Here is a 12,678-nt window from a genome sequence, read left to right as displayed (position 1 = left end):
ATGCCCCGCAATGACTCCAGTTATCCCATCTTCCACCATACCCGATCCAACCATTGAGCCACTAAGTACAGTAGCCTATTTTCTCCCCCTCTAGAACAGCCCAGTGATTCATCTATGCTGGTATTTTCAGTTAACATAACGGATCACACCACCGGCCTGCTTCGTCCTGTAGTCCACTCCACCAGTGCCCAATACCTGACATGTCAGAGGAAGACAAATCTCCACCCCAGCCGACTCATGATACACCAGACCAACTGGATAACACTGTATTGTCAGGTGTGGGGGATGAGGAAAAGGAAATCCTTCCTGACGTCCACGGCCCCAGTGGGCAAGTAGCTCAATTTCCTGGCATGTGGGACTGGAGTATATCACTTTACCCTTCACAGCACCTAACCTTATTCATGGTCAGACATATATTCAGCCTATTTTTAAAAACTACCCACAGTATCTTCAAAACCCTGCATTGCATTTCCTGTAAGACTGGCTACAGTGGCTACAGCTTCTCTCTAATTACTCTGAGTGATTTGCTGGGATGTGGGGGGTGTTGCCGGTATTTTTAGATGTAATTTTTCAGCACTAGGCCAATGTTTCTGGGGTGGGTTTTGAACAAACCTGGTTACTTTCTTGCATGTAAATACTGGTTTATTGTAACAAAGTTCTTGGTTCCAGCACCCACCTTTATTTTCTTCTCCACTACTTTTTTCCCTCAGAATCATCTGCATTTGAGACCTTCCCCCGCACCGCACACACACAGACTAAGAAGCCAAGATGTTGGTGCTATTGGCTGGTATTTTTGTGGTCCACATTGCCACCGTGGTCATGCTGTTTGTATCCACCATTGCCAACGTAAGTAATTCTGCTTCTGAACAAGACTGTGTTGTTGTAGCCATGTCGATCTCTGTGTAAGCGCGAAAGCTTGTCTCTCTCACTAACGGACGCTGAAGATATTACCTCACCCATTTTGTCTCTCTAAACAAGACAGGCAGCAGACACTGAACGCTCAACACAGTTATAACCCCACATACCTTTGAAAGGTTCCGCTGTAGGAATGCCAGCCTATAGAGTTTGGGAGTAGGGCACCCTCTTTCAGTGAACAATAATGTGCAAAGGCGCTGTTCAGAAAACATAACGAGCCTGATGCACTGCTCTGTGACTCCAATTTTAAGCTGAGGTAATTCCCTTGAAATAAATGGATCTCTGAAAAAAAATCAAGCCTCTTTAATTTAAATGCCACCCTGAAAACAGAAAAGTTCCTCGTCCTGAACTCAAACAAACACAGGCAGCCTCACAGTGATGTTTCCACTCCCATAACTTTGTAGTAGGAACCACCGGTACACGCCCCATTCAAGAACTAGTTGAGCAAGTGAGATTAATGGAGGATAGTTTTGAGCTGAAATTTATCATCCCATCTGCCAGACAGTCTCATTAAATGGCATCTCATTTAAAAGAAAAATCAAAGAGCGTTTGGATAATATGTTATCTGATTGGCTGAATCAGTTTTTGATTCTTCCGGACACATTAGTGCCACCCAAGTCCAAGGAATAGGTATAGTAAGTTGGTCAAATTCTGCCCTCAGATACCTTCATGCAATGTCACTGAAGTCAGCGGGGCTGTGTGAATACCACAGGGGGCATATTTTCTCACATGCTCGCAGATCATTGATCTTCTGTGACATTAAAATCATAAGTCAAAATTAAGAGAGTATCACAAAACCTGGGAGAAAAGATTTGTTATATAATACATGCAATTCATCTTCTGCCAGGCTAGAAGGAATTGGCTGCAGAAGGTTCATACACTGAAAATTCCCCAGATTCCACAGAGCATGTGATCCAACAGCACATACATACAACACAAAAAGGCCGAGTGTTGCTGGGGACTCCTGACTGTAAATTGTTGGGCCAATGGCCAAGTAACTCACAGCAGTGTGAATACCAAAAAATTTGCAGGGGAGAGTTTCTTGAGATGGAAAGAGCTGGTAAAAATCCCACTCGGTGTCAAGATGCTGCTGTCTAGGTATTTATTCCCAACAACATGCTCTTGCTCACCAAGTCAAAAAGGAAAACCAACAATTCTTATCGGAGTGAAGATAAAATGCTTGTTAAGGAACAAATGCTGTCACATCCGTGCAAACCAGTGGTACATTATGTTCCATATTCTGCCATAACAGCAGAAACCAATTCTTCATCTAGCCAAGCAGCCTACTGGGAAAGCCTACTGCTCCATCTTGTTGGGTATACTGTCTCCAATAATTGTTCCTTCATTGTTCAAAAGAAAGCACAAACTCCATATTGGAACTCAGTGTGCAATCTTGTGCCACAAGCAGAAATTTCTTCCTGATACCGCCAGCTAAAGAGCTTAGATGCTGAAGGAAGCGTATGCCCCCCTCCCTTAGTAATTGTATCCTTTCCAGTGCCACTGCAGATTGTTATTTATATAGCTTTAACACCTAGAGGCCTCAGCAAGGTTGGGGCCTTGCTGTGCTAGGCCCTGTACAGACATATAGTAAAATGACAGCCCCCAGCCCCAAAAGCTTATAAAGACAGATGCTATTTTTAGTTAGACAAATGGTCTTGTTTGTATACTATACTCCAAAATGAATCCCTCCTCCCCAGTCCTCTTTACAGCAGAAGGGAGGCAAAGGGGCAGGCCAACATCTTTCTAGTGGCCAGCCCAGCTCCATTTTAAACTTCATAGAAATACACATGAAGAACTCTCCTGTCTTTCAGAGACTTCACCTGCACAAGCAGCAATGCAAACATTTGGAGCAGTTCCTGTGCCTTAGTTTATGCTGCCCCCTTGTGGCAGCCTCTGTCTGAAAATTATTCCACAGCCTCCAAATCACATTTAAGGGGCTGCCTTGAAACCCGACAACAGGAGGCAAGAATTAGAACTAAAATGCTCAAGAAACCCCAGTGAACTCTCAGTTTATCCTGCACTCTGATGGTCTAGAGAAGTCTGGCACAGCAGACCTAGATGGGAATAGACTGCCCCGCCTAGTAGATTTTCGAGCCAAAGAACTACAGCCAAAAGAGGGGCTAGGAGCTCTAATGAGAGGCTATTGCACACATTTTAAAAATTGTGCAAACATGTATTCAGAGTGTAGAGCCCCCCAAAGGAGGTCACCATAACAATGACAAACTCAAAGCTTCAGCTTTACTGTGACACTCCTGCCACATCATGGCTTCCAGCTAATTGCCACCTTCAGTCACGGAGTGTCCACACATTCTGATTCACATAGGACACCTCCACTTGTGAGTGTGGTGTCCTGCACGCCCCATTTGCAGGACATTGAAACTGCTTTCAAATGCTTTCAAAGCCAACACAGCAGCAGCGTGTCTAAGCACCCACAGTGCAGATGACCAACTGGAAAAGGCTGTGCACAAAAGGGGTAAAAAGAGTCCTTCTTTGTCCTCTGCTGACAGTCTTTTTGTACCCCCAAAGCATATGTGTTTTATTCTTATTATCTTAGCTGCCTTAGCTAAAAATACTGACCAGTGTCTATGAAATTATCCAGTCCTTTTCAAAATTCATCCAATATTTCTCCAGTGACCTCGTGTGACTGTGAGTTTCACCAGTTTAGTATTTCAATTTTCTATTTGTTCTACGTGTACTGCCCTTTAATGTAATTGAGTGGCCCCTTATTGTCACTTTACAGGACAGGACAAAAAGGAACCTAAGAGCAATTTTCACTATATTTTTGTAATTGAGTTCCCCACCACCACCAACTCTTCTATCTAGACTAAATATCTCAAGTCTTTCAAATCTCTTATCCCAGACAACTTTAGATCTTTGTGAGTTCCATGCACATGGTGAAGGTTTTATCTCTACACAAGCTTCCAGCAATCATTGTCCCTCTTAGGCCCAGATCAGCTGAGAGGCTGGAGCAATCATTGTCAGAATGGTCAAGAGCAACAACATTGCCACGACTGTTTTGTTCCATTTCAGGTCTGGATGGCAGGTACCTCTCCCAGGGGAGCAAACTCAACAGGACTCTGGCTAAACTGCATTGCTGGGAAATGCAGTCAGATTACATTTGCTGAAGGGGATATGCGTAAGAGACATTTTTTTTAGGTCTTGATACGACCTGTATAGTTTGAAGGATTACAGTACATTGTGATATTGACAGTGTCTTAACATACTTTTTCCCCTCCCCCCACCGCCTCTGTATTGCCAGCTTCCCTCAAAGCAGTGCAAGCCTTCATGATCCTGGCTATCATCTTCTCCTTCGTCTCACTGGTCATGTTTGTGGTGCAGCTCTTCACCATGGAGAAAGGGAAACGCTTCTATATCACTGGAGCCAGCATGCTGATTTGCTGTAAGTCTAGTCTCTCTGCAGCAGGATGCTAAAAGGTTTAAACATGTGTGTGTGCACGCATGTAACACACACCCCTGTCCCTCCCCCTCCCCTATGCAGCAGCTAGTGGAGCCACCAGTCAAGTGACCTTGGAGGCCAGGCGAGCGTTGAGTTGCACCCCACAGGGAGAGGCAGGAGCAATAGCTGGGCCCTGCAGGGAGGGGGCGCTGCTTTTCGGGAGGGGAGACTGAGGATAAGGGGGAGGCCATGACTCAAGCTGTTTGAGGTCATCTGAACCTTAAAGTGCACCTCCCTACTATCAACATATACATCTTTTTTTGGGGGGGGGGGGCGGGGGGGAGAAGGGAATGCCCCCCATACCTTCCCCAAAGTTGGCCCATGCTTATAGAGCTGGTTGAAAAGTGTCCATCAAAATTTTTTCAACAAAAAATGGCTGTTTCCTAAAAGGAATTTTTCTGTTGAATGTTTTCATTTGAAGCTTTCCAGTGTTATTCTGAAGAACTGAAAATCAAAACGTTTTTAGTAAAAAAAAATTCAATTAAAAAAAACCTGATTTTGGGGGCTGAGGGATGAGGGAAGGAACCGAAACATTTTCTGTTTTTCATTAAAAAAAACAAACAAACAGAAAATTTCCATTAATATTTTTGAAAAAAAAATCAAAATGATTAAATGTCTTTTGGAAATACTTACCATTTTCAAACTAGCTCTTATACACACTCACAAATCTATTAGTGCAACCATCCCCACTGCTGCACCAGTGGAATTCCATTGGAATGAATGGAAGATGCAAGCATACACCTGCTGGAATGGTTTTGTCCATTGTCTGTAAACTGCTTTGGTATCCCTCCCTCTGGATTCAATGGGCCCTATCAAAGTGTCTGAAGGTTTTATCATTGACTCCACCATGGGACGGGTTGTTCTGCACAGCATAAACCAAACAGTCCCAGAGCATCTTGCTCCACCACACAGTGGCTCTGATGTAAAATTCAAAATGGCTGTTTCAGGAAAGCAGTCACTGCTTTGGTTATTCACAATGCATGGTCTTGAACACAACAGGGTCTTTCCAAGAAAGAAAGAACAGGGATCGCAGATAATGTTTTCAAACTGTCAACACCATCAGGCAGTGAGAGGAGAAGTCCTCTTGTCCTGCTCTGCCCATCCTAATTACTATTGCCTTTTTGAGAAGGAGGGCATCACACATTTACCTAAAGGTTAGATGTATGAGGCAATATAATTCTCCACTTCAGATTACAGTTTGGTTTCTTGCTCCAGGCAGTTATCCATACCAGCCCCCACCTACCGTTTGTGAATCGTAAACAGAAGGTGATCTCACCCAAACCCATTAAAGTAATGAGAGATTCTTCATTGACTTCATTGCCTTTGGATCAGACTCTGACTATATGAAAGGGGGAGAGTACAAGTCAAATATAATAGCGTTTAATTCTCCAGAGCTCCCCACTGGTTACAAATAGATTCCCAATATAAGCGCTGCTCTTGGGGTCCAAGGGTCGATACAGATCACAGTCTTCAATTGGAAGTCCTTACTGGAAGGGAGGAAGGGGGAAAGGAAATGTGTTTAGAGGAAGCAGGTTGTTTGACTTGTTATTGGTTTTACACCTGAGAGTGATTAGAACAGTCAGTCGATAAAGGATCACTGTCAAGGTTGGCAAGCCCAAAAATGCCATCCACTTCCCCCCACTTCAATCTGTTTTCAGTGCATGCAATATGTTTATGTGGTTTTGTAATTAAATATATATATATATATATATGAAAAGCCTGTGCCAGTAGCCTCAGTGCTCATGAAAAACCCTACAACAGCAAACCCCAGTGTTAATGTACGAGCAAACAACAAACAAGTGTGTGCAGCCCCACTCGTGAGTGATCTGCCCAAATGCACACTAGCGTGTACAGCTTCAGTACTTGTAAGGGAGCCAACACTAACACACCAGAATCTAAATTTGTGTACCATTCCCGACAACTCTGGAATCTGAGTAGCTCCGGTATGCAACCGTGGGCTATCTCCTTCCAGTAACAAACCAGGACATACTGACCCGGTGCTCACAAGAAACCCTGTGATAAAAAATTAGCATAAAGTGCTCAGTGCTCATGAGCAGCCCTACAACAATAAATGGGACATCAGCTTCATAGAGCACATGCCACAATATCACTGCAATACCTGAGATGTCCTGCAAAGATTAAAGTTTTCCAACATCTTCCAATTCTTTCTTCCCTCTCCTCCCCCTACAGGGTTGTTCATTTTGATTGCAGTCTCCATCTACACAGCCCGATTTCCACACTACTTCACAGAGCCTCAAGACCATCATGGCTACTCCTTCATATTGGCCTGGATCTGCTTTTGCTTCAGCTTCATCATTGGCGTCCTCTACCTTGTCCTTAGAAAGAAATAAGGAGTAAAAGGGTCAGGGGGAGGGTTAGAAATTGGGGATGGGGAGGATGAGGAGTCATTCAGCTGGAAGAACCGTTTGGCCAATAACACAAAAAAACACCCACCACAAATGAATCCACCAAAGAGTGAGAAACAGCTCCTCCAATCCAGCCAGCACCTCCTTGATCCTTGGGCCCTAAAGTTACAGACGAACCACCTCGTCACTGGACTCTGCTTTCCTTCCTCGCAAAGTCAGGCTGTGCCTTCAGGAACCCCCAGACTCGACATCACCGACTCGGCGGCACCTCAAGGAAATGAGTGCTGCGTCCTACTTCCTCCCCTCTCTCCTCCCTATGTCTCTTTAGCCTGCATTGTGTGCGGGGTAGTGAGGGATAAGACTTTTTTGCCCCGGAGAACAATGGGACAGGCCTTTTGTTACATTTTTAGAAGCGTTAAAGACATTAGATCTGGAAACAGCCAACTAGACTAAATTCAAGTTTTTAAAAATATCATAACTACAAATTCATTGCCATCCTGTTTCCTACTTTAGAAAGAGACTAATTCCCATGAATAAATCGGGGAGTGAGGTGGAGGGAGAGAAGGAAGCATATAAGAATGGAGGGGAGGAGCCAGGGAAGGAAGGAGGCAGGCAATGATCCTAGTAACAGAGGATGCAGTTATAACTCAGTGGTACATACCCCAGAGTGTCATCTGGGGGTGTTTCTCCACTATAGTTGGCTGTGTAGCTCTCTAACACAGCAGCATAATGAAGATCTCAGGAAGTCCCTATGAAGCCATAAACAGGCAGATTTGTGAGGCAGATTTGTGATGCATGTGCTCTAAAAGCCATGGGACTGAAGGGACTTTGCAATCTGATCACTGAGGCAGCCTGCTTAGGCTTGTGGGAGCTCACCGTTGAAACACTGAATTAGGTTTTTATAACTGCCTGTACTTAATAGATTTTCCCCCCTCCTTAGAAAAACAGTACAGGATGGGGCATTAATCACTGACCCCACAGTGACATTGTCAGTCACCTCAAACTAAAAAGACATTTGATGGCAGAAGAAATAAGGCCTAGTAGTTAGAGTGGAAAAAATCTGAGAGTTAGGAATCCAGCATTCTGTTCCCAACTCTGTCACTTAACCTATTTGTGCCTATATTCTTCCATTTGTAAAATGATGTTCATTATACCTACCTCCCAGGGGTGCTGAGAGGCTTTGTTAATTAATGCCTATACAATGAAATCCCCACACGAAAGGCTGTATGGAAAAAAATAGCATTGTCGTGTCATAATTGCAGGAATAGAGTTACTGTCTGCATCAGAGTATCCAATCCAAACATTTCTGTCCCTTTGAAAAGCTTAAATAGCAAGTGGAGATTGTTGGTGGTAAGAGGTCAGGACTCACTGTGGTTAGGCCCACAAACTAAAGTTAGGTGGCAACAAAAAATTCATGGGTGCAGGGGTAGCATGAACAGTATTTTCTCTCATACTTTCTCTGTTACAGTCTCTTTCCATATAGACTTTGTTAATTCGGTAGACATATTCTAGTACTGTACTTTGCTGTTTCTTTGACAGAGTGAGTGTTTATTTCTATACAGTCATTGTAAATATTTTGATACAAATGTTTCTAGCTTTAAGGATACAAAATACAATTTAATTCCCTTTATTTTACACATTTTTGCCTTTTTTAAAAAAAGTATTTGAGACTGTGAATGAAGGTGTTGCTCTTCCCGCCAAACCAAAGTTCACTCTGCTATGATGCTGCCATACTGCTACATGGCTGCTGGTGCAGATGATAGGGTTTCCCTTTGGGTGTGAGCCAGGCTATTGTTTCAGGTTTTCTGCAACTCAGGCAAACGCCATTGCCCTTGGCTATGGTTGGTTCCCATTTTCAAGCTATCTTCACAGCCATGAGAACTAGAAACTTAGTTGTACCAAAGCTGAGATTCTGATACAGTCCCATGGCTCCAGAAGCTCAGGCCCAAGGCAGGAGCCCATAGTGTCTGTGCCTCAGTCTCACTCTGGGCATGAGTAGGACCCAGTTCCAACATCAACATCGTAAAGATTTACTGTGTACATCTTTATTTGGGAGATGCGCAAGATGACTGACTGGAACCTTTTTTCCACCTTCAGCTTCTATGATTTAATGCCAGGACAGGTCTAGAACGTGAGATCAGAACTCAAGTGCCAATGGCATTTCCTGGCCTCAGCAAACCTGGGATGTGATTTTCTGAGGTGCTAAGCATCCTTTGCTCCCTAGCTTGCATGATCAGGCCCATGGGTAGCCATCTTGGTAGAAAGTGTTGCCAACCAAATAAGCCACACAGTTAGAGTGGTACATATTCACAGATGGGACCTTAGAGAAATCAGCTATAATAGTGTGGGACTTCTACGCCACAAGTATAAACTGGCTGAAACATCACAATGAGATATGGGAACCAACTGGAAGGAATACTTGCACTGTGACCAGATGTACAGGGGCTTTCCTCGCTCCCTGAAGAGCGGTGTCTCACCCCCAAGGCATGCCTGGGAGGAGGCCTTGCCAACCCAGCTCAGGAGGTTCTCCTAGCTGTGAGCTAATTCTGTGCTAGGGTTGCAAACCCTCCCGGTTTCTCCAGGAGTCTCCTGGAATTAGGCTCTATCTCCCAGAGGCTACTGCAGCCAAAGCGGGAGATTTTAGGCTGGAAACTGCGGCCACTGGGAGCTCCGGGGACGGTGCCTGTAGGCAGGGGCAGTGCGCGGAGTCCCCTGCCCTGCCACCCAGAGGCCATAAGGACATGCCGGCCGCTTCTGGGAGCGGTGCGGGGCCAGGGCAGGTAGGGAGCCTGCCTTAGCCCCGCTGCACCGCCAACCAGGAGCTGCCCGAGGTAAGCTCAGCCCGGCTGGAGCCCACACCCGTCACCCCCTCCCGTACCCCTAAGCCCCTGCCAGAGCCTGCACCCCACACCTCTTCCTGCACCCCAACCCCCTGACCCAGCCCTGAGTCCCCTCCTGGAGTCAGCACTCCAAACCCCCTCCTGCACCCAAACCCCTCCCAGAGCCCACACTATCACTCTTGTCTGCACCCCAATACTCTGCCCCAGCCCTAAGTCCCCTCCTGAACCCAAACTCCCTCCCAGAGCTTGCACCCCACACCTCCTCCTGCACCCCAACCCCCTGCTCCAGACCAGTGAAAATGAGTGAGGGTGGGGGAGAGCGAGCGATGGGGGAGGGAAGATGGAGTGAGCGGAGTGGGGCCTCGGGGAAGGGGCAGGAGGGGGGAGGGGTAAGGATATTTGGGTTTGTGTGATTAGACAGTTGGCAACCCTATGTGCAAATCAACCTGTTTAGGCTCAACACCTTTAAAAGGAGAGGGCAGTTGGTCCCAGAGGAGGGGGAGAGACTGTCAGGGTGTTGTGCTGCCTAGCAGACTAGAGAGGGGGCTATCCTGTTTGGTTTGTATCTCTGTGTTTACTGCTTGGAACAGGGCAGGAACTGAATGTAGCTGGAGACTTTCCCTAGTTGGTGCCAGTTTGGGTTAAACCAAAATCCCTGCAATTTAACCAAACCCAATCTCTGTTCCAAACACCTGAGACTCTCATCTGGTGAACCGTCATCATTTTGCCTCTGGTCCTGCTACATTAGGAAATGAAGAGCCACAGAGTCACCTAGGACACTAGGTAAGTATAATACATCTTGTAAGAGTCACAGATATATGAACACCCTAAAAAAAGGGAGCTAAAAAGGTGAGATGCAACCAGTATTACATGCAATCCGAAAAAAGCATCCTTTATCAAATGGGAATCAATGCCCAAGGGAGGTTAATACACTGGAACACAAACTTTGGCTGGTAAGGCACTAATCCAAAGCCTGTTGAAAGTCTTTCTATTGATTTCAGTGTGCTTTGGTTCAGGCCTTAAAAGGGCGAAGAAGAGAACTGCCCCTCAACAGTTTAGGCTTGAAATTAGACAAAGGTTTCTGACCATCAGAGCAGTGAAGTTCTGGAACAGCCTTCTAAGGGGAGCCATGGGGACAAAAAGCCTAACAGGTTTCAAGAGTGAGCTTGATAAGTTTTTGGAGGCGATAGTATGATGAGACTGCCTACAATGGCATGTAGCTAATCTGTAACTGTTAATAGCAAATATCTCCAACAGCCAGAGATGGGGCATTAGATGGGAAGAGCTCTGATTTACTACAGTGAATTTTTTCCCAGAAGTTTGGCTGGTGGGTCTCGCTGAAATGCTCAGGCTCTAACTGATTGCCATATCTGAGGTTGTTAAGGAATTTTCCCCCATGTCAGATTGGCAGAGACCCAGGTAGGGGGGAGGTTGCCTTTCTCTACAGCATGGGGCACAGTTCATTTGCTGGCTTGAACTAGAGTAAATGGTGGATTCTCTGTAACTTGAAGTCTTTAAATTAAAATTTGAGGACTTCAGTAACTCAGCCAGAGGTTATGGGTCTATTATATGAGTGGGTGGGTGAGGTTCTGTGGCCTACGAGTGCAGGAGGTCAGACTAGGTGATCATGATGGTCTCTTCTGGCCTTAAATTCTGAGTCTATAATTTAATATCTCGAGTTGGTCCATCAGTTCTTTATTTGATGCCCCTACCTCCTAGCAATGCCTGACCTCTACTGCCTGCAAACAGGAGTGGCAAGTTGTATGGGCCCGTGGAGCCCGGGCTCCTACAACATTCAGGGCCTGGGGGCCCAGCTCCACCAATGTTTGGGGCTGGGTCTCTCCCCTGGCCCTGCCTGCCTCCCCCACGTGCCTCCCCTGAGTATCTCCCGGCCCCCACTTGCTACCTCTGGCCCCTGAGCATCCCTGCCTCTCCCCTGCAGCTCCATGCTGCCTCCACTCTGCTGGCTCCCAGCATCAACGGCCCCCACCCACTAGTGCCAGGGCAGGCTGCCCCTGCCCCTGCCCTTCCGCCTAGGACTCTTCCCTTTCCAGCAGGACCTTCCACCAGCACAGCCCCCGCCCTCCCCCCCCACAGTCACCGGTCCTGCCCCACACTGGGCAAGAGGCAGCCCCATCCTCCACTCCCAGCCAGGCTACAGTGAGGGGCAGCAGCAGCGGAGGAGGCGCACATGTAATGGCAGTCCCCCCCCTCCCGGCACCCATCGCAGGGGAGGCAAGGGGGCTTCCTGGAGCTGAGAAGGGCCCTAGGAGGACGTGCAGTGACAGTGGTGCAAGGTGAGTGTGCCGCTAGGGGAGCAGGGGGAGAGGTGGGCCCCTCCCCCAGAGCTCTCTGCTGCCAGTGGGGAGAGAGCTGTGGGGAATCCTCCTCTCCCGCCCCAGCCCTGGGGCAGCCTGCCTGCACCCCAAACTCCTCATCCCCAGCACCACCCCCAGAGCCCTCACATTTTTACATTATTTAAATATATACAAATTGGCTTACAAGGCAGGTGTGTGTCTGTGTGGGAGAGGTGGGGGCAGGACTTGGACCTGTTCTGGGCAGCACCAAACAGTATACAAATCTGCCGCTCCTGCCTGCAGAGTGTGTGCCTGGGGTGTGTTCCTGATCTCTGCAGTGAGGCTCCTCGTTACCCTTATTCAAATCTGATGCAAAATACTCATTTAGGTGTTGGGCCATGCCTAGATTACCTCCACCCCATCCTCAGTGCTTAGCTGTGCCACTTCTTCTTTCCTTGTTTTCTTTTTATTTATATGGCTATAGAACCTTTTACTATTGGTTTTAATTTCTATTGCAAGGTCCAACTCTGCTTGGCTTTTGGCAGTTCTCGCTTTTCCCCCTACACTTTCTGACCTCCACTCAGTAGTTTTCCTTGCTGATCCAGCTCATCTTCCATTCCTTGTAGACTTTCTGCTTTCTCTTAATAACCTGTTTGAGATGCTTGTTCATCCAGTTTGGACTGCAACACTTCCCTATGAATATTTTCCCCTTGCTTGGGATGTAGGCTTCAGATTACTTTAAGTCAAAGCTGCAAAAACAAAGTACAGTAACTCCTCACTTAGCGTCATCCTGGTTAACGTGT

General features: G+C 46.6%; 1 protein-coding gene across 1 annotated transcript; it reads left to right on the top strand.

Annotated features, from left to right (window-relative positions):
- The first annotated feature begins 768 nt into the window (after positions 1 to 768).
- Positions 769 to 6,723, top strand: EMP1 (epithelial membrane protein 1). The gene is made up of 4 exons (XM_077807614.1): positions 769 to 846; positions 3,946 to 4,051; positions 4,175 to 4,315; positions 6,563 to 6,723. Exons 1-4 carry the CDS (start codon positions 769 to 771, stop codon positions 6,721 to 6,723), a joined length of 486 nt encoding a protein of 161 aa, XP_077663740.1.
- The last annotated feature ends 5,955 nt before the right edge of the window (positions 6,724 to 12,678 follow it).

This window comes from Eretmochelys imbricata, chromosome 1, assembly GCF_965152235.1.
Source record: "Eretmochelys imbricata isolate rEreImb1 chromosome 1, rEreImb1.hap1, whole genome shotgun sequence".
Taxonomy (NCBI): domain Eukaryota; kingdom Metazoa; phylum Chordata; order Testudines; family Cheloniidae; genus Eretmochelys; species Eretmochelys imbricata.
The sequence above is the reverse complement of the archived record's forward strand: the minus strand, read 5'-3'. Positions and strand labels throughout refer to the sequence as shown.

Excerpts from the sequence above, each read along its gene's own strand:
- EMP1 (XM_077807614.1), top strand. The coding sequence starts at position 769 with ATGTTGGTGCTATTGGCTGGTATTTTTGTGGTCCACATTGCCACCGTG. Across the intron at positions 4,052-4,174 it reads ATTTGCTGAAGGGGATATGC|CTTCCCTCAAAGCAGTGCAA; the intron begins GTAAGAGACATT and ends CTGTATTGCCAG. Across the intron at positions 4,316-6,562 it reads AGCCAGCATGCTGATTTGCT|GGTTGTTCATTTTGATTGCA; the intron begins GTAAGTCTAGTC and ends CTCCCCCTACAG.